At 37.2% G+C, this 27795-nt stretch overlaps 2 protein-coding genes across 3 annotated transcripts in view; one reads left to right on the top strand and one right to left on the bottom strand.

Annotated features, from left to right (window-relative positions):
- Window positions 1-5784, bottom strand: part of LOC139745618 (striatin-3-like) — a 35173-nt gene extending 29389 nt beyond the window's left edge. For both annotated transcript variants that reach the window (XM_071656018.1, XM_071656019.1), the window contains exon 1: window positions 5520-5784. In XM_071656018.1, the coding sequence (XP_071512119.1) occupies window positions 5520-5729 (210 nt within the window). In that variant the 5' untranslated portion in view covers window positions 5730-5784. The remainder of the gene's footprint in view (window positions 1-5519) is intronic.
- Window positions 5785-9276: 3492 nt separating this feature from the next.
- Window positions 9277-27795, top strand: part of LOC139745604 (nuclear pore membrane glycoprotein 210-like) — a 48674-nt gene continuing 30155 nt past the window's right edge. The window contains exons 1-12 of the mRNA XM_071655999.1: window positions 9277-9397; window positions 12513-12652; window positions 14316-14447; window positions 15297-15393; window positions 15634-15784; window positions 17839-17971; window positions 18250-18378; window positions 19608-19682; window positions 20358-20470; window positions 26178-26318; window positions 26770-26907; window positions 27350-27505. Coding sequence (XP_071512100.1) covers window positions 9279-9397; window positions 12513-12652; window positions 14316-14447; window positions 15297-15393; window positions 15634-15784; window positions 17839-17971; window positions 18250-18378; window positions 19608-19682; window positions 20358-20470; window positions 26178-26318; window positions 26770-26907; window positions 27350-27505 — 1524 coding nt within the window. The 5' untranslated portion in view covers window positions 9277-9278. The remainder of the gene's footprint in view (window positions 9398-12512; window positions 12653-14315; window positions 14448-15296; window positions 15394-15633; window positions 15785-17838; window positions 17972-18249; window positions 18379-19607; window positions 19683-20357; window positions 20471-26177; window positions 26319-26769; window positions 26908-27349; window positions 27506-27795) is intronic.

Raw genomic sequence — 27795 nt, 5'->3', positions numbered from 1 at the left:
TCCTTGTCTTGGTAACACGGCAACATCAAAGCCAAATTTTAGAAGATTGTACCTTGGGCTTTGCTACTATCTCTACTCTCCAGCAACAATATAGGAAAGACAAAGAACAACAACAACAAAATACAGCATGTCCACATGCATGGATTGGAGGGATGACTTCCTGGATGTCAGGACACAATGTATAATGAGCAGAAAAGTCACAATTTTCCACAGCTGTGGAAAGCTATGCCTCCTAAAGCTCAAGTTACGAACTTTGTGTGACCCTGCGCGAAGGCCATTTGACATTGATGTAAACAAATTTGGCAAATGGGCAAAAAAATGTGGAGATTGTGCCACTAGGGAGTCTCTACCCCATGGTATTGCTGTTGTAAGATAGACCAGACCATGGAGAAAGCTTGTACTACCAAAATCCATGACCAGACAATGAAATGAAGACAAATATGTATCTGGTAGGCACGTACAACATAATACAACATACTGTGTCGTAAATCTTGTTCCAAGCACTCTACACAAATTGTTGTACGTATACATGTAAGCATCACTCACTGGTGAACAAAGGCTATAGGCCTACAATGTACGTGTACAAGCAAATCACCCATCAGTGTTCTACATGTACAAATGTGTATGTACCCCTTGTATGGGTAGGACATTCCAACAGCTTCTCTGACTTGGCTCATCCAATGTACCAATTACAAAGAGTGGAATATTTTGTGCTTTGACACAATGTACCAGACAAAGAGTTAACAGCTTTACAATGTAACTGACATAAAGAGAATTTCAGAGGCTGAGAGAGAGAGAGAGGGAGAAAAAATTCTTTAGCATTCTATGTAGCAAGGCAGGCAGATTGCACTGTCAGTTTTTTATTCAGCCCAATACAATTTGTGTGCCTATACCATAAGACTAATTTAACAAATTATGATATGACAACCAGGTCACAGCGTAACTATTATTCAGAAAAATGATACATCATGCTAAATGTGCCATGGTAATTAACCTAAATTCAAGGCCATGAGTACATCCAAAGGGTTTGACAGGTTTCAAATTCTACTAATGTCAGTACATAATGTGTATTGTGGGTTACAATCAATAGATCATCAGTGGTTCAGATGTACACTAAATGTGGCATTGATCATACAAGTGTAGAACATAATTTTTGGCTCTTTCTTCTTCTTCTTTTATAATCCTGCCTATACAAATCTGTACTTGTGAAAATAACAACAGGTATCATTAAAAAAAAAAACCTTGAAACAAATATGACTTAATCATACAATTTGTACAAAAGAGTAGCAATACAGTATCTGTTTGTGGTACGCCTGTACTTGATACATGTTGTATAGGATGCAGATGATCGATCATTTATAGATCAAGAAATATCAGTGCAGGGCTGCCAACTCTCACGCATTGAGCGTGAGACTCACGCAATTCAACCAATTTTGACTGTCTCACTCTGATAAACGAAATCTCACGCTAAACCCCCTAAATGGACTGTACATGACTACAAAAATAAATATATCTCTAAATTCTCTGATATTCCGAATATCGATATGCCCAAGCCCAAATGTCGAGATTTTCCAGCGCGGGTGTAAAGCTTATCCAATAATAATCGTTTTCGGTTCGCGCGCAAAGACGAGCTATTGGATTACGATTGGCTTCTACCTATACCACGTGAGCGTAGCTTGTAATTTTGGCAAATTACAGTACATGTATGGCTATGACGTGTGCTTTACATCGCTTTACATACACTGACTGTGTACGTAGTACGTACGTACGTACGGCCGCACAGCAGGCCGCCAGGTGCTAGACAGGAGGTCGCTCCGCTCCCTCGCAGTGTCTCACGCCAAACTCTCACTCAAGGTTGGCAGCCCTGTCAGTGTTCAGTAGTGCATTGAACGTCCCCTGTGACAACCCTCAAGATAACAGTGGCTGTGCAAGTATTATGCAATCATCATTGGTTGTGGCAAATTTCTCTCACTTGCAAGATTAGTACTATAGAATACACAAAGGATGTGTACATAAGTATGCATGTGCTCAGTGCATATTTGGGCAAAGACAACACTCATGAAAAGTTAATTTCATGCTATGTATTCTTTACAAACAGTTCACATTCATGATTTCTCAGTGAACATTTTATTACTTTACGTGCACTGCATGAGTTTGGTGACCAAACCACATTTATCACAGGAGATATACACAGTGTAAAAGGGACATTATGAAATATAATACAATGTGTCAAATAGAAGCTACAAGCTACGTACCACCTCCACTGTGAGTAGTTTCACACTTACAGTGATTTCAGTTAGAGTGACAAAGAATAGTTTCACACTTAATACAAGATCACTGTCCCCGGGCCTATGAGATTCCCATCTGGCATAAAAAAAAGTAAAAACATTTATACAGTATCAAACCTTTGAAAACTCTGAAAAAATATAGTGTATATGTACATGTACTGGTATACTTAAAGATGCTCTGCTGTGTAATACTCAAAAACAGTAATTTTCTTTAAGGGAATAATTACATCAAATCTGTATCATGTGCATAAAAGTTATGGTGTGTATCAAACAAATGAAATACACTGCATTACATGCTATTTTGTACTAAATTTGAATTTTGAGGTGCGAATTCTCTTAGTTATACTATTAAACTGTATTCCCTGAGGTGGTAACATGCCTTGTTCATTGTTTTACACCTAGATTAGTTTTCATCAATAGAATCTCACTGAGCATCTATCATTAAAGAATAAAACTGATCCAAACAGCACATACATTAAGATATGTTAGATATCAACATGTACAAGTGGAACAAATCTGTTGTATAATACAAGTGTAGGTCATGAGGTGACGTACCAGTGAACTTTGACAGTTCTGTACATTGTAGTGTGTAAAGCCAATTGATACTGAAGAAAAAAATCTTGAATAAAATTCATCTAGAATACATTTGTAGATTAATCAGTTTACCATATTAATATAAAACGGTGATGGATCCCAATCAAATAATTGGATGAGAGCAATCACATGACCAGTCTTTTAATTTTGCCTTAACACGCCAAGAGGGCAATAGTTTTTCCCAATGACCGGTACTAACGACTGCTCAGAGATACAGTACACGCATGACCGTGGCTTGCCAGCTGTACAATGAAATCACAATTGCATACTTTAGCAGTGTGCACTCTGTCAGTTACAAGCGCGCACTCAGTCAGTTACAAACGCGCACTCGGTCAGCTATCTTGTACATGGTACTGTAAATACTGCAAACACGTTTAAGTGTTTAGTCCAAGTGTGTTTGGAGCATTTGCTTTGGACATCTTGGCTGTTTCAAAAGCAAGTTCTATTTGTAGCTGACTGGTATTTACCCATAAAATAAGGTAAGTGAAAAATAGTTTTCACTATAAATAATGCACAGTGTACACTGTACATGCAGATGGTATTGTTTTGACAGTATTATTAAGATTTGCAGATTTTAACGAAATCACATTTTAATACCAGCACTTCCCTCGTGATGAGAAATTTTTCAGACACTGGGGCGGAAAGTGCCATGGCAGCAAGGAGATAGAAGAACAAATTAAGCCATTGCGAATGAGAGTGTTTAAAGCAATGACTGCATCACGCAAAAGAAGTAGCACCAGCACCGATGTTTACAAATGTAGCTTTGTAGCATTTTATTTTTTTTTTTTTGGGGGGGGGGCATGGTTCATGAATATGGGCTCTATGAAATTTTGCATGAATTGTAATATCAGACTACTAGAAAATAAGTTTGTATGTTTCCAAATATAATGGGAATGACAAATTCTCCCCATGAAATCATCAGTAGAACTGGTCTGTACAATCAGCCTCTCCTTCATACACTAGTGTACCTTACTGTACATGACACTTTTAGAGTTATTCAACTTTTTTGCATCAAGCAAGGATACATATTTTTTAGACTTACTAAAACTGCCAGGTCTAGGATGACACATGCTTCTTTCATGGTATCAGTGTACAATACAATGTAACTGATAAGGAATTTAGGATGAATGATCTTAAGTTGACTAAACACTGAACATCATACACTCCATTCTCCAACCTCACAGCAACTTGTTGGGAGAACACCAGAAATCCCATGTATCAAAGTAAATCCCTGGACCCTGAGACCATACAAGCCCAAAGCCTGGGAAGAAATGTACAAATGTAAGAGGAAATTTTTTCTCCATGTAACAAAGCTCCCTGAACCAACAGAGGAGCAACACACTCAACAGTGACAAATATATCACCTGGTTGACTCAATATCGAATTGTACTCGTTTTGTTAAAGTTTGTACAATTGTATTTCTATGTACAGCTGTTCCTTGTCTTTTTACCATCTTTTAATGCACATATTTCTTGTACTTTGTGAAATCATTTGTAATTCAGCCTTTAATAGGCTGATTAATGAATGATTCTTTTGGGTGAAATAAAGATACCATTAATCAATCAATCAATAACATCTGGGCAATTTGAATAATACATGCACCTTTCCTGTGTATGGAACATTTAAAATGAAATTCAAGAATGAATGATGGTGCCGATACCACCGATGACCTACTCGCCAGAACAACATTCTTGACTCTTATCAATGACTGTCTGCATACACTTGTACATGTAGACAAAATGTGTGTGATAATCTGATGATCATGGTTAACAACCTCACAATGTATAATCTTCCACAGACAAAAATGCGTAGGCCTACTGCTTGCGCTAGCAACATAATGAAGTGTATACAAACTTGTACAACTATTTTGTACTTTGTAATTTTGTTCACATCTCTTTGAAGCAAGCAATGATGATATAGCCTTCTACTAAAAAGGTAGATATCTCTGCTGCAATCGTACCTTGCAGCAACATCAAAATTGCCATTCAATCAGAACGGTGAAGAGTTCTTTACGGAATAGAATTTAGAGTGATTTGGACAGTAAACACAGCTGCAACGCTGCATGTTGTGTGAAATGAAAAAAAAAAAAAATGTGCACTGCATGCTACACGTACTGCCTGGAAAGACAACAAAAATTAAAAATCTACACATCATTTTCAATTTCTAATTTCAATTTTTAATGCAATTTCTAAAGGTACACTTTACTGGTACACATTGTCAAATTGCGAGTTGTTTCTGCAATACCAATGCCCAGCATCGACCTGGCATAGCAGGCACCCACATGACTGCCGAGTAAAGCCTACTTCATCATGCACAGATCCAGATGCAGCAAAACATTTGGCGATTCATCCACACCCACTTCCCATTTCTAATCCCGTAATATACCATCTGATACTGTTCTTGAAACCATTACATAAGTAAAGAAATGGGGGAATGTTCTGATCACTCTTTAAAAGTGCCAATCATCTCAATGCCTAGTACATTTTAAGCCACCGTTTTGAGACAGTGTCGGTACAATGTCCTGTCAACATCGGGATCGGATCGTGCATCCATACCAAATCATGCATTGGTATGCCTATCTACCGCATAGCGCCTTAGTATTGTGCGGGTGGCCTCACGATCAGCGGCCAAGCCTACCTGAAGTTCAGCTCGTTCCACTTCCCATTGAGCGCGTTCCATTTCAAAACGTGCCCATTCATGTTGTATAAAATGTAATATTCCCGGTATAGTATAGTTGGGTCTCTGATGATCATCTTGCTGTTTGTTACCGACAATATTTACAGAACCAGAAGTACCAGAATTCATCTGGTTGACGTGATTTTGCGACAGTCCTGACTCGCTATCCATTTTGTAGCTTTATCTTTCAACTACGTCGCCATTTTGGTACATGATTGGAGAAGTAGGGTGCGCGACTAGTCTCTTTCCAGAAAATGTGGAATGGTTTGATATTTACCAAAACACATTTTGAAACGATTTAACCACAGAATAAGTGATCAAATTGCTTATTTCTTATTCAGTATGAGACAACAGGTAAAATATCACAATAACAATCTTTATCACTCGATGGTTCTCGAAGGCAAAATTCATAATTTGCTTCTTAGTTTCCCTAAATGATTGACGTCACTCTAAAATCCGATACCGATCACTCGATCCTCATTGATATCGCATCATGTCTTGTGTTCAGTCTGGAGGAGTTCTTCTGGGAAAGCCCTAGCTGGCTGAGCCAATATTAGATGACAAATCCCAGTATGAACAGAACTAAAGGAATTCGTGAATCGTGAATAGGCCTATGCCTTCGTGATTATTCTGCAAGGCATCCCAGTTCAATATGCTGTGATCTAGATTTGCACAGTACAAATATACACAATAGGCGTTTTCACATCAGCCCGATGTTCCGAAATAGCGCGCTATTTTCTGACTTGGGAAATTGGAAAATATCTCGAGCTTGGACTGTTATCGGGCTGATGTGAAAACGCCTATTAATCATTATGATTATGAATGTTTGCGAAACTTGGTAAACTGTTGGTTTGCTGTCTTTGTCCTGTGCTGTGGGTATATGATCCGGGGGTATGACGATATACACAGGATCTTTGGGAGCATGGCTTCAGGGTAGGCCAAAATGCAGTTGAGATGGGGCTTCAGGTTTCCAACGGTTTTTTAAATAATTCTTTATAGATAATGAGAAACACCTTATGAAGATTGAAAGAGCATATAATTCTAAGAGGAATTCAAAGTTTATTTGGTGATTTTTGTTGTTGTTGAAAATATCCACAACAAAGCAATGGAGATACTAAAAGGTGCTATGTTGTATGCATGAACCAGGGGACCCAGCTTCTATACAGGCTGGCTTTGTTTTACTTTGTTTTTGGATATCTCAGCCATTTCAAAACCAATTTTCATCAAATAAACTATGAATTCCTCATAGAATTGTATGCTCCTTATCATTTCATAAAGTCGTATAGGTATCTCGCAAAAAGTTAAACGCTGAATCGCACCTCACTTAACAAATAGGGCCTACTTAATTCAATTTGCGGGAGCGGGATCTCGACGCATGCAGATTATCAGTTCCTGATTGGAATATTCACTGCTCTCCTTTTGAAATGTATACGAAGCCTGCCACATCGTTTCTGCTGAAATCTATAGTAAAAGCTGTTCATAACCTTCCAGCGATTTTACGATTGATAATGGTTTATTGAAACAAACATGCAAAGTAGTAGCCCGAAGGCTAAATTATAATGCATCACATTGAATAAAAAGAATATCGATTTATCACACAAAGTAGTAGCCCGAAGGCTAAAATGCATCACATTGAATAAAAAGAATATCGATTTATCACACAACATACATCGTATAAACATTTCAACAATGACAAATACCGATTACATTAACAGAACAATATACAGCATCATATCAAACGTTTTTTTTTTTTTTTTTTTTAATCTTGTGGTCGTATCGCGTATGTGGAATAAATGCTGTCGGTGTGTGTAGTGAATGTTTGTGTGTGTGTATTTAGATAACTTGAATGTTATGAGTCTTCCACGGCTGATGGCGCCTTGTATGTGTGTGTGTGGGGGGGGGGGACATGTGCAGTTTATATTTCTGGTTTATACTTCCGGGTTTCATAAGCTAACAAGCAAACAAACAAACAAACAAACAAACAAGCAAGCAAACAAACAAACAAACAAACAACAACAACAGCAACAACAAAAACCTTCAGCGCAACTTTCGGCGCTCTTGAAAAGAACTTGCAATCTATTTTTCGGTTGTCACTTTTGGGGTAAAAAAATGGAGGGACCCACCAAACTGGTTATACACCCTATTTATATTGTGCCAAAAAAAGAAAAAGAAAAAGAAAAAAAAAGTGGGGGCTATAACCCCCAGCCACCTCCCCCCTCCCCAGTTCCGCCGGCCTCATTTCAGTCGTGACATTGGATACTTCACATCGACTTCAGTTGCTGTATCTTAGCACTTCATCAATATCACAGCTGCATGAAAATAGATAATTCCAAAAAGGTTCCTAAAATAATTACTGTGCCATCTACGAATTTCGTGTCAGACATTGCATAGGGCATTTAGAAGGATTCACTCGTCCAAAATTTGGCAAAAAGCTGCTTACTCTTCCAGAACCATCCTCTATAAAGTGAGACATTTTCAAAGAATGCGTATTTCAACATGGTATTGAGCATTCAAATTCTTTACACAATATATAACAGGCAATTAGGGGCAGGACCTAATCATGTCCAGCTATAGTCGTTGAATGTGACTTTTACCTTTTATTTTGCATTTCATCATCATGTATTATGATCAGCATTAAGTTTGTTTATTTGAACAGATTGTTTTCTTCTTTTTTTTTGTTAAACACAGTCTTATTAATGAAAAGTTCAATATAAAAACCCTCATTTTTTAATGTCACCTCATGGCTGTCTCTAATTTCCATCTCTTCACTTTCATTAACATCATATTGTGTAAACAATCTTCATTTGACATATTTACCTTAATTATGATCATTATATACGTACAGCTTTCTGATCTTCATCTTATATACCGGTACTTATTTGCATCAATGTGATCCACATGGAGACATTTTTAACATTCGATTTAAAACGCAGTACAAGTAATGTACTTTTTAATGGACAGGCTTAATTTGAATGTTCTGAATTTTATGAACTTGTTTGCCCATATCCAAATTTGAATACTGTAATCGGAAAGAGATGCATGCTCTCTAACAAAAAATCGAGTGAAAATATTCACTCTTAAAGGAGTCAATGAAAAAAAAAGTGAATTTAGAATGAAATTGAAGTGAATTTTGAGTGAAAATGTTAATTTTCACTCGTTTTAATAGAGTGACCTCAGGGATCACTCCAAAATCTTCGAGTGATCCCTGAGGTCACTCCAACATGAGTGAAAATGAACATTTTCACTCAAAATTCACTATTTTTTGTATTCACTCCTTTAAGAGTGAATATTTTCACTCGATTTTTTTAGAGAGTGGCGGCAGGTGAAGACGAAGTTGAATATATCCGTTGCCGAAAATGAATGCGCATTCAATGGAACGGGCAACAGATGCGAAATCGGTTACCAAATTAGTCAATAAGAACGAAGAATAACTGTAGGCCCCTATTTTGATGCTTGAGCAAATTTGACGAAAATGAATGCTTCTAAAATGAAATTGAATGACAAAACAATGAAACTGGTCGGGAAAACCTAGCTATACCATCGAAGAGGTAGGCCTATTAACTCAGGTATACATGGACATATACTATTCACATCACAGCCAAAATTTCGTAATCGTCGCGGGAATTTTGATCACGAGTTGCGCATGCTCTATAACTGTCCAAAATGGCGGCTTCTTCGGAGTTCCATGTGACTCTCTTATCAATATGTTTTCTAGTCCTCATGATGGATATTTCGCACTGTGGTGCCCACAAGCTGAATGTTCCAAGGATAATGCTTCCTTATTTTGCCACGACACCCATAAATTTCACCCTAGAAGGCAGTGATGGCTGCTACTCTTGGTATGGATTGTATGTTCTCGTTCGTTATGTGTGTGGCAGTAGCTGGCCTAGCGGAGACCCTTGGCGTCGGGACGGTGTCGGGCTTTGTCTCGGCTTGCTCGGTCCTCGCTCGCTCAGCGCGGCGGCGCGGCGAGACGAGTGAGAGGGGGTTGGCTGACTCGTCAGTCGTCACCCATATCTATGGGCATGATTTGTAGCGTTTCAACCATACTTATCGAGGCATCGACTTGTTAAAACTTTGTGAACGAGAAGCTTTAAAAAAATGTAGTTCTCGTTAGACGTTATTGTGGAAGAAACACGATCGATCGAGATCATTTTATAAGACAAACTGGAAAGAGGTCCTTATGTCCCCCCCCCCCCCACTAAATTTCTATTTTTTAAAACTAATAATAAACTAAATAAAGGTTATGCCATTTATGGGAAGACTTCCTTTTGAGACATAACCCTAGCATAACCTTTATTTAGTTTATTATTAGTAAAAAAAAGAAGTATGCCCTAATATATTTATTCTGTGCAAATTAGTGGGGGGGGGGGGACATAAGGAACTCTTTCTGACAAACTATTCATTTCAAGATTCATGTCATAGTCTAACGTTGTTAGTATTAATAGTAGACATCTATATAGATAGATCTAACGGTCAGGCCTACAGCTATAAAATTTGCAGTTGACAGTGTAGTATGGTAGGTGTCCAACCTACCGACCGGGTCCATAACGACCGGCCGCGCATTATAATGGCATTGCGCGTACAGAAAGAAAATGTACGCATGGGACTACGCGCAACGGTGTTCGATTATTCACTTGGCTACGCTACCGAGTAAAATGTGGCGAAAACAACTAAGTATTCCCTCTAAATTACCGAAATTTAGCAAAATCGAATAAGGTTTATCGTGTAACTAACGTTACATACAATATTATAACTAGGCCTACCTTTGCTGACTCGTTGTTAGATGTAGAGTATCCTTCCGTAATAAATTTGACGATTTTGACCGCAAAATTGTCACCGCCGCTTGAACGATCGAGCACACACGTTACACATACACATGACATAAACATTTTGTCGCCCGCTACGACCGTACGAGTTGATGCAGAAACGAGAAATGAATGTGAAAAAACAAACCGACTCATCTAATTTATTTCAATTACGATGAAAAAGTTTCCTTATGAAAATCAATTCAAATTCATCAAACGGTCCTTCAAAAGTAATATCGAAGGATTCAAAATATATTCAAATATTATTGGGAAAAAAATGACGGCTAGAAAAAAACAGCGGCCTGTCGAAAAAACGCATTTAAGTGCCCTTTATACGTATTCTCAGGGTGGTCGGTGGAAATGAGCAGGGCAACTGAGTGCGGAAAAAATGACACCCCACGCGTTCGAAGCCGCCATCTAAGAGCGCGTACCTCAGATCGCATTTTCAGTGCGCGCTTGTGAATCCGGAGTATTTTCTCCACACGTGAGTAAAATTTCAGGCCAATTGTGAGATTTTTCACGTTTCTATTGATAGAAAAACGTTAGGTGTCCGGTATTATGGACACCCAACCATACTACAACTTAAACAAGTTGGGTGTCCAACACATCGACGCCTTAATTTTTTTTTTTTCTAATAGTAATCCTACATTAAAACACAATTTGCCTGAAATTTTACTCACATGTACGGCCTAAAGAAAATACTCTGAATTCACAAGCGCGCGCTTAAAATACAATTTGCGGTAGAAATTTTCTAGTTCTACACGCTCCAAGATAACTGCCTTTGAACGTGTGGCATGGGTTATTATGAAGCACTTGGTTGCGCCGTAGTTTTGAAACCAACGCCCCCACTACTACCCTCTATTGACAATACGCATGATACGTGTGAAATGCACGTAGACACTTTTCCAATGCGCATTTATAATCTACAGACGGCGGTAGACCTCTATCATTGTTTTGCTGTTGATCTTGTTTATTATCAGATTTTTCAGTAATATTTGAGCATCATCATGCATCAAATCCCCAGTGAAGATAACCCCGGCGCGGGGCGCGCGCTGTAACTAGTAACAGTAATTTACCTGTAGTATTGGGGTCGCTGGTGAATGGTGCGGTTACAGTGAAGAATGCAAAATCACTGCGCGTAATCTCCTGCATGAAAGTTTGTTCTTTATGCGCAATAAGATAGAGGGGTGTCAGTTTCAATGTACTGTATCAATGTGTTGGACACCTACTATACATCCTGCTGGTGCAGTGGCAAGCAGGATCAAGACAGTATCCCCTTTGCATCTCATTCTGGAAGCTAAACTGGGATGATGGGGTGCAGCCGATAATGATGCATGACCATGAGGACACGTCATAACGACCAACGTATAGAAAGCTAGAATCTATAAATTAATCTACCATCCCCCAAAGGCCCAAATGATAATGAATGTCACTAACATTACCGGTGTATATGTGCATGGTCCAAAACCCTAGGATTGCCCCCTTCCCTTTTTTGATACTATTACTAGTATTTATTATTTGTGTCTTGGCCACTTGCATCAGATTTCTTTGTCTTTGTTTAAACCTCATTTTCTATTATGGTAGTCATGAGAGCCCATAGGTCTGTTTTTTATCACTTTCAAACTAAGCAAAGAACATGTGACAAAGTTGTTATTCTTCCATGTAATATTATGAATGTACTTTTGGTATTAAAAGGAAAATGTGCTGTGAGTTTGTTTTGATTAATGAATAATTACTGGTAAAGAATTTTACAGATGTTGCTCAGTTGTAGACATCTAGGTCTATAGCTGTAGTTTTAAAATGTCAGAGAATGCAGGAACTAGCTATTTCTGCACAAACTCTAACTCCAGTTTTATTACAATTACATCTGCATAGATGTGCACGTCATGTGCAGTAGTCTCTAGGATTAAAGGAGATAGATTTAGCAGAAAAAGACAAAAGTTATGATTTATTGGTTTGTCAACTTTGACAGAACCTAGTACATGTAAAACTTCTTTGATCCATGTGGTGGCTAGCTATGATTTAGATTAAGGTCACTCATTGTACAGTGAGACCCTTGCTTTCACAAAGACCAAGAAAAGGGAGATATGGAAACAAAATAATCATTATTCAGTATTCTTATCTGTTGTGTTGTATCTGTCAACAGGCATTCCTTGCGGCCTGAGGTGGCTTCTGTGCAGCCAATCGATCTTGAGGGTGGAAGTGGATGCTCCCAGAAAGCCCTGGTCACTGCTCTCTCTACCCACTCTACTCAGATGACCAGTGTTGTGTTTGCAGAAGAAGAAGGTAAATTCTCTATCTTTATGTATAAACCTCCTGCCTGATGGAATTGATACATAATTTTAGGAATGTATTGATGTGACTAGATGACTGTTTTTTCCGTCTTCTTTTTTTTTTTTTTTTAGTTTGGAAGTCGTACATGGTTTAATCCCATAAAATGTATGATGTTGACCAATTGCCGTTAATTGGTCACTTGAGCTACGTACTATTTTCCATCATATTTTACATGTTGAACTCTGTGTTTTTTTTTCTGTGTTAACCCCAATCCCACTGGGTTTTTGAGGAACTTGAAACCAACGGGGGGGAGGGGGGGGGGCTTTTTGGCCCCACCCAGATTGGTCGTGGATAGCGCGATCCTTGCGAAAATTTGCACTAAGGTAGAGGCCAATGTAATCTACAAGACTGTATAGTTAGATTTTTCAAATTTTAATTTATGTATTTTATATCAATTAATTTTTGCTAATTTATGCAAAAATATATATATTTTTTGCCTATGAATAAAAAAATAAATATCCAAGACTTCTAATTTTTGGTAAACATATTCTTTTCAATATCCTCAACAATAATATTGAAGCAAAAATTTGGCTTCATAGTTATTTTTTATGTATTTTATTGTTTATTGAATTTCCTATGTATTTCTTTTTTTTTACTTATTGTTTTTGTTGTTTTTTCATCAAAATTTGTTGGAGAAACTTCTTAGAACATAATCAGGCTAAAATAAATCATTGTTAGCCATTGAAAGTAAAAATATTTATTTTTATATGAATTAATTGCAAAAACACAATTTACATTGGATTTGTACACAAAATCATGTTTTTGAGCAATTTTTGGGTCGACAAATTTTTTTCAAAGGGGCGTGGCTTCAGAACGGTATGCCCGGGAACGACAAATTTGTTTCAAAAGTTGCGCAATACTTGAAAGAAAAAAGTAATAAAATGTCGCGGCCAGGGCATCACGCGTTGCGGATAATCACGCGAAACGTCGAGGGGGGGGGGGGGGGGGGGCAAAATGGCCCCCCTCCGGTGGGAATAGGGTTAAAGCATTTAATCCATGAGTTTGTTCTAAGAACTGAAACATTTTATCATGTTGGCATATGCAATCATTAGAATTTGATGTCCCATATATATATGCATTTTACTTGATTGTAAGAGCAGATGAATACCAGATGGATAGAGTTATTGTATTTAAAATGTTTCAGGAAGCAATTCACGTGCAATTCACTTACATTTGTAGCTGGAATTTATTATTTCTTATCTTCTTCTTTCAGTGCCCAGTGGATGCAAACTGTTTTAAAATAGCAAACTGCGTTTTGTCAATTCTTCATTTCTTAGTGACATGAAGTGAGACAGAGACCATTGACAATGTTTGATCTGAGTCTGTGCATTCCAGTATACTCTGAAAATCTGATCATGCATTTCCCAAATGTGTTTTGCACATCATGATATAGTTCCTCTTTCAGTGGTTGTATAAGTGTTTGTTCTAGATACTGAATTATGTCCAACAGGATTACAAGAAAAAAAGAAGTATATGAAGTCTTAATATCATCCTGTTAACTTTGTATCAAATATAAGAAAGTCAGTGTAGAGCAATTATCATTGCCTATATGTAGCTGTGAAGAGATTATTTCTTTGTTCTGTGCTCTTTGTAATACAATTTTTTTGGTGCACAGGAAGTGGACAGGTTATCAGATGTGACGTGATTGTGGACAACATTGACATGATTGACATTGTCACCACTACCCGAGTTCTCTACCTGGGAGACTCGCCGGAGGAGTTTGAGGTTCGAGCACTGGACGATGAAGGTCAGTGATGGAAAAGAATCAGCCTCATGGTTGGAAAGTCAAATAAACACACAAACTAGTTCATAGGAAATGACAGGTCCCTCATCGTGCTAGCATGAATGACTCCACTATACTATGTGTAACCCAATTCTTTGTCATATCATGTTTCAGTCCTGACATGCAGGACATACTTTCAGCTATGGCATATTTGCTTAACTTATAAAAATACAATCTCTGCGACAATATTAATGAAATTGAAGTAAACTAAATTTAAATTGTGCTGGGACATTTTCATGATTAGAGTTTGGATGAGGTTATGACATGAAAAGAACATTGACTATCTTAATCTTCCTCCCCATCTTGCCACTTGCTCTTAAAATTGCAATAAAACTTGTGAAAATAATTCAAAATCTATTTCCTGATCTAGATTATGATTTCGTCTTGAATGGTATGTACCATGTTTGACATTCAAAAGACGATTTTAGCAACATTTTCACATACAACTGGTATAACTACATCCACTGATACAGACATGAGTATGCTTGTTATGATATCTTTATTCTGCTCTATGAAGGAGAAAAAAGAAAGGTGTTAAATGGTTACTACTGTTTCTTAAAAATGCATTGCAATGTGTACTGTGAAACCATGAGAGGTAGGAAAATGTCTGAAGAACGCCCTTTTTTTATTTCTACCCCACGTTTGTAATGAATGGAGTGAAGAATACTTTGTAGAGTTTTATGCAAATTAAAGTAGAAGTGATCTCTCGTTAGTAGGCTACCTGGTAAACCAATGCTATGATAAACATTGGACTCCTGTCTTGTACAGTTTTTTTAAACTAATATATAAGTGTATGTGATATTTGTACTGTAGGTAATACCTTCAGTAGTTTGGAAGGCTTGGAGTTTGAGTGGACTCTGCTCTCAGACTATGAGGCCGATAATGCTGTTGATGCCAAGAGCATTTTGAGGTAAGTGGATTCACTTCTCTCCACATCTTACACTATTAAAGTTGGAACAGGCATGACTTCTGCCTTACATTCACAGGACCTGAAGTTGAATTTCATATGTATATGAAGAAGATTTGTGAGTATTTTGTGTCAGTACTGTGTTACATGTGATTGCCGAGTGAATGTTTTTGTTGAGTGGTGTAACTGGGACTAGAAAACTTGATATAATTTGTAGTAAGTCTCGATTCATGTCTGTAACAGGATTGTCCAGTTCAAAGATCTGCCATATGATCCGCCAGCATACATCAATGTCATGGAGTCTAGGGGAAAACAAGGAGACAGGATCCTCATTGAAGGTCTCAGGGCTGGCTCAGCCAAGGTCGGAGTCAGGTTGAAGTCTGCAGGATTCAAGGTAAGATACATAATCTGCAATAAGTAATGAAATGTTTAATAACTTTCACATAGTAATCAAGGGCGGATCCAGGAAATCTGTAAAGGGGAGGCGCCTTTACAAAAATAAACGGGGGCACACACGCCCCCCATTTTTATGCCTCCGCCACGAAGTGGTGCCGGAGGCATTATGTTTTCGGGTTGTCCATACGTCCGTACGTCTGTACGTCCGTCCACATTCGTTTACACGATAACTTGAGAAATATTGACTGGAATTTTACCAAACTTGGTCCAAGTATAAAGTATGATGGGGCAATTACTTGATTAGATTTTGGGTGAAATCGGCCAAAGGTCAAAGGTCAAAGATCAAGGTCAAATCATGAAATTGTATCCTTTTACGCGATAACTTAAGACTGGATCGTGCAAATTTCACCAAACTTTGTCCGAGGATGATGTATGATAGGACAATTACATGATTAGTTTTTTAGTGAAATCGGACAGAGGTCAAAGGTCAAAGATCAAGGTCAAATCCTAAAATTTATCTGTTTACGTGATAACTCAAAACTGGATGAAGCAGCTTTCACCAAACTTGGTCCAAGGATGATGTATGATGGGGCAATTAGTTATGGAGATTTTAGTGACATTGGCGAGAGGTCAAAGGTCAAAAGGTCAAGGTCAAATGCTAAAAATGTTGCTATTCCCCCCATATCTATGCAATGCCCGAAGGTATTTTATTGAACTTAGTGTAGACATGTACTACTGTGTAAAGATTTTCCAGAGAGAGGTTCATGTCATAAGGTCAAAGGTCAAAAGATCAAAGGTTAGGTGAAAATGTTGCAATTTCACTTTTCTCGCAAATGGTTCAATATATCTTCATGGAACTTGGTACATATGCATGTACTGACTGGCAGGGATTATCTAGGGAATTTAGGGGTCATGAGTCAATAGTCCGGGGTCAAAGGTCAAGGTCAACTCCTCAAAATTTTACTGTTTCCCTCATATACTAGTATAAACAATGCTTGCATTATTAGTTTTAAAACTTAATATATACATGTATTACCTAATGGAGATTCTCTGGGAAATTTCTAGCCAGAAGGTCAAAGGTCAAAGGTTAAGTATCAAAGGTCAGGTTTAAATGAAAAAAAAAAATCTATTTTGTACTGTAATTACTCTCTTTCTTCATACCTTGAAAATTACTCAATGCATAAACTTATAACAGGGTCTGTCAGAAGTCAAGTAAAAATCCTCATTTCCCCAAATATGTGTACCTACACTCTTAGACAATTATAGCAAACCCAGTTTGAGGAAAGTGAACATTCAAGACATTTCTGACAAACCTGTCATATCAATATTTTGCCAGTTATGTGAAACTGTCATCACACATTGTGAAGACATTGTACTGTACACCTATTGGGAGAATCATGCATTATGGCGGAGGCATCAGTCACCATAGCGACATTTCTAGTTTCTTTTTATTTCTTTTGTTTTAACAAAAAATAAAGAGGGGGCGCGCGCCCAGTGCGCCCCCCTCTGTATCCACCACTGGTAATTGATAAAGTAGGCCTTAACATGGAATGTGGCACCAGGCAGTAGATATTTCCCATATTACATAAGAACAAGCACAGGGCAACAGTTTTGTCTTTTAGTGTGATCTAAGCGGTAATTTTTTGATTAAAACAGAGACCCCTAATTCATATTTCATAAACTTTGGTCTAACCACCACTTTGTGCTTTTTGTCTTCCTTTCATGTAAACTACAGCTCTGTAGTGAATTTTAACAGTTCAAGTGTGCGTAACTAAGATGCGCACAAATGAAGAACATGAACAATGGGAAACGCGAAATACAACAAGAGTAATGACCTCATTCACATAATATGGGATATATTGCATGGTTGATTGACCAATCAGACTGCAGAATTCACATTAACACATATATCATCACTTCCACACAATGTAAAAGTATTGACCTTTTGTTGGCAGAAGGATTTCCCCCCCCCCCTTTTTTGCTCGCATTTATGTTTTTTATTTACATTGCAGCAAGCAGCTTTAAGTTTGTTTGTTTTTCTTCCTTTTCTAGGATGTGAAGCAGAGTGTTGTACGACTGATAGTGATTGACCATCTTACCCTGAATCCAGCTCAAGATATCTACATCCTGGTCCATGCTTACGTCAAGTACACTGTGGAGAAAATCAGACAAGGGAAGACAACCAGTAAGTACCAAGTAATTTTATACCGGCTTGAAGCATTCAAAGACTTTGTAATTTTGTTGCTGTGTGCTAGTGGGATGTAGGCATCTTTCATGTTAATGTGTGACATGACTTTATGGACAACAGTCTGGATATTATATCTTGTAGAATTTCTTCACAGATGACTTAACATGACTAAAATATTGTATTGGTGCACTCTGAATACAAGAGGGAGAGAGAGAGAGAGAGAGAGAGAGATAATATGCTACTGTCATATTGCTGACTTCTTTTCTCTTTTTCAGTTGTGCCGATGCCATCAGCCCAGTACCGATTGGCCCTTGGGAATACCTCAGTGGCTTCCCTGACAGAGAGCTCATCTACAGTGGTTGGCCTGGCACTGGGTCACACACAGATCATGCTTCAGGACAGGAGTATCCTTTTCTTTGGTCATAATCTTGGGTCAGATGTCCCAAAGTAACCCCTGAAATTCCATAAAATGAGTGGACTCCAGAAAACTTAAAGGACAAGTTCACCTTCGTAGACATGTGGGTTGAGTGAATGCAGCAATATCAGTAGAACACATCAGTGAGAGTTTGAGCAAAATCGCACAATCTGTTAAAAAGTTATGAATATTTGAAGTCTCTGCTCAGTCACGGCTGGATGAAAAGACTACTATAGCTTGTGATGTCACATGAGTACAAGGACATAAAGAAAGAATAAAGAAAATTCAACATATTTCCATTTTTCTCGCATAACAAAAGAACACTCCACTTCTCTCTTTCAGAAGGCAGGGGGAATAATATTACACTTAACATACGTCAGTAGCAATTCGAAGAAATGTGCACTTTATTCAAAAAGTAAAGTTTTGTGAAATTCTCTTTTTATTTTCCTTATATAGTTGTACGCATATGTCATCATACACTAGTAGTCTTCTCTTCCAGCAGTGACTGCGCAGATACTTAAAATATTCGTAACTTTTGAACGGATTGTCCAATTTTCCTCAAACTCTTACTGATGTGTTCTACTAATATTGCTGCATTCTCTCAATCCTTATGTATATGAAGGTGGACTTGTCCTTTAAGAGCAGACCAGATTAGAACAGCTTGCACAGCAAGTTGTGACTAAGAATTTAGTTAGGAAGCCTTTCACTTTGTCAGATGGTCATTGCATGACAAGTGTAGGCTTTTGTATTGCCTCTTGAGTTGGTGTATGACCATTTTTCAGAAAGTCTAAAAATAAACTTTATTGGTACTTGACGGCCTCACATGTATTTATGGTCTGATCAGAAGAGTCAAGAACATCGTGAAGGGTGTTTAGTTTTGATTTCTATATATCTCGAGTATTATCAAGTACTTGTATGTTTGAGTGTGTTTGTAATGAATTGATTTTAACATTAGCATTTTCCAAACTTTATGTATGTAGAAATTTGCAGTATTTGTGAGGATGGATACAATTTGTAGTTTTGTAGCTAATAGTAAAGCTCATTTTCATGGATAAAGTGTAGCATATGTCTTCGGGAACACTTACGCTGGAACAATTGTCACAGTGTAAAGCATGTCTCTTATGTGTCATGAGCTTTGAAAGGAAAAAATTGAAGGAAAGAAAGAACTGAAATGTAAACGCTATAAATGTTTGTCCTTAATATGACTGTGAATGACAGGCTTTAAGGACTTCAAGGGTTTCAAAGACAGTCTCCCATCAGCCAACGTCTATGTCATAGAACCAGCATACCTAGGTGAGTGTCACATCAGTGTATGTAGTCATCCCATGTAAGTTTTAAAGGAATGATACAGTTTTGGCTGAGATTGGGCTTCAGGTTGTTAACTTTTTTTTGTAAGATAATGGGAAGCCACTTCTAAAATAAGAAAGACCATGTAATTCTAAGCGGAATTCAAAGTTTATTTGAGGAAATGATATTTCAGATGGCTGAGATATCCAAAAACAAAGTCTTCCTAATAAAAGGTGGGTCCCATCTTTTATGAGGACAGCTTTGTCTTTGGATATCTCAGCCATTTTTAAACTGATTTTCATCAAATAAACTTTGATTTTCTCTTAGAATTGTATACTTTTTCATATTTCATAAGTAGTTTCTCAATCTCACAAGAAAAAGGAAATCTTAAACCCTTTTGCAACCAAAACTATATCAATCCTTAACATAACGGCAGATATTAAAATCAGTATTGACAGAATTCATTATTGAAAAGGGCTATGATGATCAAAAGCTCCCTCGTGTCAGCTTTTTAATCAGCTGAGAATATTTGTACAGTGATGTAGATGGGGAAAAAGGCTACTTCTTTGCAGTACATTTTAGCTGTTAAACGATGGTGCATCATTTGATCATAGAAATGCAAGCATGCAAATTTTCGTGTTGGCAGTATGTGATTATTATGTTTATGGTGTCCCATTCCAGGATTTGTGATTGTACCTGGAGAGAACTGGGTGCTGGAAACAGGGCGTTACTATGAGATCACCATTGATGTGTATGACAGAGACAGTAATAAGATGTTTCCCTCTGATATACCGGTAAGTGAGGCTAGTGTAAAATTACAGATGGTGTGATTACTTAGCCACAGTGAGTCATGTCGATTTCAACTTTATTTCCATTTCCATTGAATAAACAAAGAAAAATAGTGTACAATACATTACCAGAACATATTTGTGACAATTTCAAAGAAAACGTACATGTGATCACGAGTAACAACAAGAATTCCTTTTCTAAGATGGAAATGGATGTTCGATTACATAATAATTGCATAGTAATGAATTAGATTATCTTTGATAAAAGCCCTATCGCAGTACAGCATATAGAGCAAAGTGTACAGATTTTTACTTTGAAATTTTGACAAAGTCTAGGTGTGCTCCAATTCACATTAATTTCCGCCAGGCAAAATTTGTTTGTCATCGGTCTTGTCAACAACAGTAGAGAAGGTGCAAAATAATGATTTCAGAGGAGCACTGTAGCAGAATCCCTGTATTGTGTAGATTATTATACCCCCACCCACACATAGTGTGTAGGGGGGGTATATAGGAATCATCCTGAGGTCGGGTGGCCGGTCGGTCGGTCGGTCGGTCGGTCGGTCGGGCGGTCGGTCCGTTGCAAAATTTTGTGGGTCGAACTCCTCTCTCATTTTTTGAGCAATTGACCCCAAATTCGGCATGTGTGACCGCTATCAAAGGTAGATGTGCAAGACACCTTTTTCATTAGTATCGCATAATGCGTTGCCATGGAAACGGCATATTTTTGTAAAAAATTGTGGATCGAACTACTCTCTCATTTTTTGAGCAATTATCCCCAAATTTAGCATGTGTGACTGCTATCAAAGGGAGATGTGCAAGACACCTTTTTTGTTAGTATTGCATAATGAGTTGCCATGGCAACGGCAAATTTTTAAAAAATCTAGCAAAATGTTGTGGATCGAACTCCTCTCTCATTTTTTGAGTAATTGACCCCAAATTTGGCATGTGTGACTGCTATCAAAGGTAGATGTGCAAGACACTTTTTTATTAGTATCGCATAATGCGTTGCCATGGCAACGGCATATTTTCATAAAAACTTGTGGATCGAACAACTTATTCATTTTTTGAGCAATCAACTTCAAATTTGGCATGTGTGACCGCTATCACAGGCAGATGTGCAATAGACCTTTTTTGTGAGTATTTCATAATGCGTTGCCATGGCAACAGAAGATTTTCATATAAATCTTATAAAATCTTGTGGATTGCTCTAATCTCTTAGTTTTGTAGCAATTCAGTTTGAATTAGGGATATGCGATCAATGTAATGTATATTTGTGCAAAACACATTTGATGTGTGTGGTGATGAATCTGTTGCCATGGCAACAGAATTTTTTTTTACCAATCATACAAAAATGTGTGGATTAGTCTAACTCCTTCAGTTTTCAAGCATTTGGCTTAAAAATTGGCACATGTGACCATTATTGTATGTAGATGTGCATACTTACTACTTCGTCATTTTCTATAAATGTGTTGCCATGGTAACAGCATAGTTTGAATGAAAGTCATATGAAAATATTGTGGATGAAGTTAACTCCCTTAGTCTTAGAGTATTTGACTTGAAATTTGGCACACATGACCACTATAGTATATAGATGTGCAAACTTAATCTTTTGTCAGTGATGAACAATGCGTTGCCATGGTAACAGCTTTTTTTTAACAAAAATATTGTGGATTCAGCTAACTTTCTTTAGTCTTCAAGCGTTTAGCTAGAAATTTGGCACACATTACCACTGTGGTACATAGATGTGCAAAGGTAATCTTTTGGCAGTGGTGATCAATGCGTTGCCATGGTAACGGCATATTTTGAATGAAAATCATACAAAAATATCGTGGATTCAGTTAAATCCCTCACTCTTTGAGCATTTGGCTTGAAATTTGGCACATGCAACCACTATAGCATATAGATGTGCAAACTAAATTTTTCGTCAGTGGTGAACAATGGGTTGCCATGGTAATAGCAGCTTTTCACTAAAGGGCAAGTCCAAGATAACACGCGCGTTACGTATGGGACATTCAGAGACTTTTATGACCTGAAAAATAGTGTTAATGGCCTTTGATCATATTGAAATTTATCATGGTGATTGATATCTAGGAGAAGTATAATCATGTAAAAAATTGAGAAAAATGACCTTGACAATTATATTCTAGAAGAGAAAATATGTGCCGTTACGTATGGGACCAGAAAAATTTTGTTTTTTTGAACATTTTTTTCAACCTCAAAACTCTCTGAAAGTATTTCATTCTACAACTTGTAACTCACTGTGATGAGAGTCACAACACTCAAGATTATCACAGGTAAGTTTCATGTCATTAGGCAAAAAGCTCTAATTACAGGTTCTAATTAAAGGCAGACATGACGTGTTACGTATGGGACAGTTACGTATGGGACACTTTGTCCCCCATTCATTTAGTGTGTGGAGAACCATGTTATTGGGTATTTTGCATAATTATTGAAGTGAAATCAGTTGAAACTACTCAAATATTGATCCAAATTGTCAAGGAAACAATGTTCCCCAAATATTCACCATCATAGTCATATTCAATCATATTTTTATATTTTTATGACCAACCTGAGTATGCATGCCCTTTGTCCCCCATTCGTTTAGTGTGTGGAGAACCATGTTTATGGGTATTTTGCAAAATAATTTTGCAAAATACCCATAAACAAATTTTTTGCATAATTATTGAGATGGAATCAGTTGAAATATACTCATATACATGTACTGATCCAGATTGTCAAGGGAACAATATCCCCCAAATATTTACCATCATTATCATATTCAATCATATTCTATATTTTTCATGACCAACCTGAGTATGTACATGTATGCCCTATTTTCATCAGGATAGTTACTACTAAAAAATTGAATAGTTTAAAGTGTTTACTTCCATTGATGAAGGGCAGTTTGCCATTTAGTTTCAATAAAAAAATAACTTGACACAAGAAATATTAATTTTAATAGATAAGCAATACCTGATGCGTGGAATTCTAATAATCGAGTAGATGTATGATGTCTCTCTAGCAGTCAGGTCATTGATTTGAGTCACACCTCAGTATGTATACCCATGAATTTTGTTGTGGCTACTATTGAAAACTGATAAGGACAATTTGTGTATCACTTGCAATAAAAATAAAATCATTTTACTTTTTTTTTTTTGGATATCTCAACCGTTTCAAATTGGATCTCCATCAAATTAACTTTGAATTCCTCTAGTCTTAGAATTGTATGCTCTTTAGTAATTCATATTATTGGTTTCCAGTCATCTCATAAAATGTTGAAAACTGAATCCCCATTTCTACAAAAACTATACCATCCCTTTAATGCTGATTTTCATAAGTGTATTTTGCTATCTTCCCTTCCCCCTTTCTGAAAATTGTTCATTCAAGTACATGTATTGTTTCAAGTGTCTATACCTCAAAAAGTAGCTACAAAGATGGGATGCTTTCTTCAGGATGATTGACCATTTGTGTACTGAGAGACCTTCCCAGCCAGCTACATGCATTTACATGCAATATATATGAGGATGTCCCATACGTAACACATTTGTCCCATACGTAACATTATTTCAATGCCTAATAAAAAATACTTCTTTTACTGTTTTTTTCTTTTTTCTATGGTATTTAATTTCTCTAAACAATAAATTAGAACTTTCCAAAAGGGCATTCAAATAACCTTAGCAATTTCAGAAAAAACCTAAAAAAATGACCTCATTTTGTTACGTATGGGACATCTCATGATAGGACACGAGCTAATTTGCATAATCATTTGCATAATCCCTAAATTTTCATACGAAGTTAAACTATTTGATGAACTTCTTATGTCCACATATTAATCAAATATCATTTGCTTTCCTTTGAATAAATATGAATTTTTATAAATGTCCCATACGTAACGCTGTGTTTTACATTTATGCAAATGAAGCCCTTGAAATTTGCATAAATTTACATAATATCATTTTTTCCTCCATGGAAATCAAAACTTCAACTCATAAGCTTCAAAATGATACTAAATATGTCAATATTGAGCAAAGATGAAATTTTGCCTTCTGAGGGGACCTTATCTTGGACTTGCCCTAAAATGCATACAAAAATATTGTGAATTCAGGTAACTACCTCAGTCTTTGAGCATTAAGCTTGAAATTTGGCACATGTGACCACTATAGTACGTAGATGAGCATACATAGTCTTTGGTCATTGTTGATCAATGTGTTGCCATGGTAACAGTATATTTTTAATGAAAATCATGCAAAAAAATTTTGGATTCAGTTAACTCCCTCAGTCTTTGAGCATTTGACTTGAAATTTGGCACAGGTGACCACTATAGCATATAGATGTTCAAACTTAATCTGTCATTATTGTTGAACAATGCGTTGCCATGGTAACAACACTTTTTCACCAAAAAGCATGGGGATTCCACCAACTCCCTCAGTCTTTGAGCATTTAGCTTGAAATTTGGCACACCTGACCACTATGGTATGTAGATGTGCAAACTTAACCTTTCGTCATTGTTGATCATTGTGTTGCCATGGTAACAGCATAGTTTGAATGAAAATCAATATAAAGATATTGTGGATTCAGGTAACTCCCTCAGTCTTTGAGCGTTTGGCTTGAAATTTGGCACATGCAACCATTGTAGTACAGAGATATGCAAACTTTGTATTTCATCATTGTTGAACAATATGTTGCCATGGTAACAGTGCATTTTGAATGAAAATCATACAAACATTTCGATTAGATCCTAACTCTTTATGTTTAGAGCATTTTGGCTTCATATTTGGCACATGTTACCTCTACATTACCTAGATGTGCAAAAACTCTTTTGTCAGTGTTGAAAATGTGTTGCCATGGTAACAGTATATTTTGAATGAAAATGATACACTAATATTGTGAATTCAACTAAGCCCCTCATCCTGTTAGCATTTGGCTTGAAATTTGGCACATGTGATGGCTATGATATATAGTTGTGCAAAACTTCATTTTTTTTTCTTATTATCCAACATTGTGTTGCGCCATGGTTATACAATTTTTAATAAAAACCATAGAAATCGTCAGTTTATTTATCTTGCTCACTCAGTTTTTGAGCACTTGACTTGAGATGTGGGACATTTGACTAACAGTGAGCAATACATTTATTTACTGTTGGACAGTGCATTGCCTTGGTAATTTTTTTTTTTCATTAAACAGTTTTAAAAATCCTGGTTCAGCTAATTTCCTCAGTTGTGGGTGGGGGTATATTAATCACAATGAGTGATAGTTCTAGTTCTTTATGGTGCCATTCTTATTGTGTCTGTACAAGAAGTATTGTGTGTATATGATGTAGCTGTAAATAACATGTTTCATTCATTTCAAAGTCATCCTGCTCATACACTACATCCATCTCACAGCCACCATTCCACAGTCAAGCTCCTTCTCAGTTCTCTAGCTTCTTTCTCTCGTTGAAGATCCACTGATCTTCCTACATGCCACATTCTGTTCCCACTTCCTTTTGCTCCCCCTGCCATCCGGTCTTCACCCCATCTCATATTGTATAGAAATGTAAACATTTGATGTACAGTGTAAATGCGTTGTAGTCTATTTGAGAACAATGAATAAAGAAAGATACTTGCATTCTGACTCCAAGATGAAGCAATCATGCCTCCATCATTCTCCGACTGGGTCTAAGCATCTGATACATGCTCAAACATAAAAATGCTCTTGTCTTATTCTTCCTCAGAATATTAGGATAGAGACAGTGTTCCCACCGGAGTACTTTGAAGTAATCAGGTCCAGCCAGAACGGATCCCACCACTATGTGAGGACAGTTCAGAGTGGAGTGACGGAGATTGATGCTGCTCTTGTTGCCATGGTGAAACCTGTAAGTGCATTCATTGAGGATTGTCATTATTACAGCTTTTGCTGGAAAGGAAAAGTGTCATTGACTTTCAAACAGTATATCAGAGCTTACCATGTTGTGGAAGAATAAGGTCCAAACTTCAATATGTATGTAAAAACGATTCCAAGATGCATGGTGACTATACACTTATATTGCCATTACCAATCTATTCTTATTTAGGTTTTCACCATATATTTAAATGTATTTTACCCGTTGAAGACGAGTCCAGAGTATACTCGGGCAAGTGTCTATGGGAAATGCGTGTTGTAGCAAAATCAAACCATCCCTGAAAAATTAAGTGACAGTGGTATGAATTTTGATAGAGAGGTATGTTTCACTTATTCTTCCATTATCATTTTCATTTGTGTAGGCTGTTGATTCAGTCGAGAGTAGAAAATAACCAAACCGTTCTCTGTTTGTCGCTCCCTGTTAGGATGGAGAGTTGGCCAAGTTTAAAGTGCCAATCAAAGAGACCCAGGAGGCGGAAATCTTTGACCCCATCGAGGTCAGACCAGAGTATGTAGCCTTTGCCTACCAGCCTGGCCAACCGGGATATCAGTTTCCTCTCAAGGTAGGTCAGAGGTCATACTTTATTCCCACAATTTTCAGACACACTAGATGCAAGAATGTTGACTGCTCTGCTCTTATAGCTTTTTGATTATTTTCCAATTGGACTGTATTCATTATTCATGTGAACAGAGCATTGTAAATCTCTTTGAAGGTATGTCTGTAACTCTTGCTGATGAAAAAGAAAAAAAAATGTTGATGCTTTGATTAAAAATTCCTCTCATTACCTATGTTCTTTCCAGTTTCAAATTTACAATGATTGATTGATTTTATGACTGAATGACACTTACTTATTTTTTAATTTGACATGTTTTATATGATTGATTCAAAGATGAAAGCAATGACAAGGACTTCTAATGAACTTGATCTTCCTTACCCTTTGAAAGGGACAGTCTCATTTATTCCCTACACCATAACTGGACTTCTCTCCTGTAAATAATTTTCAGGCCACTGGTGGCACCGGTAGCTATGTCTGGTCATCCTCCAAGCGTGCCACAGGGACGGTCAATGTCCATGGTCTGGTCACCACTGGGGATACTCCAGGAATGACCAATGTCACGGCAGCAGACAACCGTAACCCTTCACACTATGGACTGAGCAGAGTAAGTGACATGCAATGGAAGATTACTGTAATGCAGTGACTTGACACTGTCTCACGCTGATTTCAGTAAATGTTACCACATTCTATTCAGATTCCATGCTATTTTTTTTTTTTTTTTAAGTGGGATGAAAATTTCTATTGGTAATTGAAAACCAGCAGCAGATATTCCAAACAGATTTTAAAACCAGTTGTGTATATTTTCTTCTTATATTTGTCTTTTTTTTTCAGACTTTGATGAATCTTTAATGTAATTAACATTAAATTTAGCTGTCCTTCTTTGTCTTGTATACA

Source organism: Diadema antillarum, unplaced genomic scaffold, assembly GCF_040938485.1.
Source record: "Diadema antillarum isolate AM-2024a unplaced genomic scaffold, OU_Dant_1.0 seq00001279_RagTag, whole genome shotgun sequence".
Classification (NCBI taxonomy): domain Eukaryota; kingdom Metazoa; phylum Echinodermata; class Echinoidea; order Diadematoida; family Diadematidae; genus Diadema; species Diadema antillarum.
The sequence above is the reverse complement of the archived record's forward strand: the minus strand, read 5'-3'. Positions and strand labels throughout refer to the sequence as shown.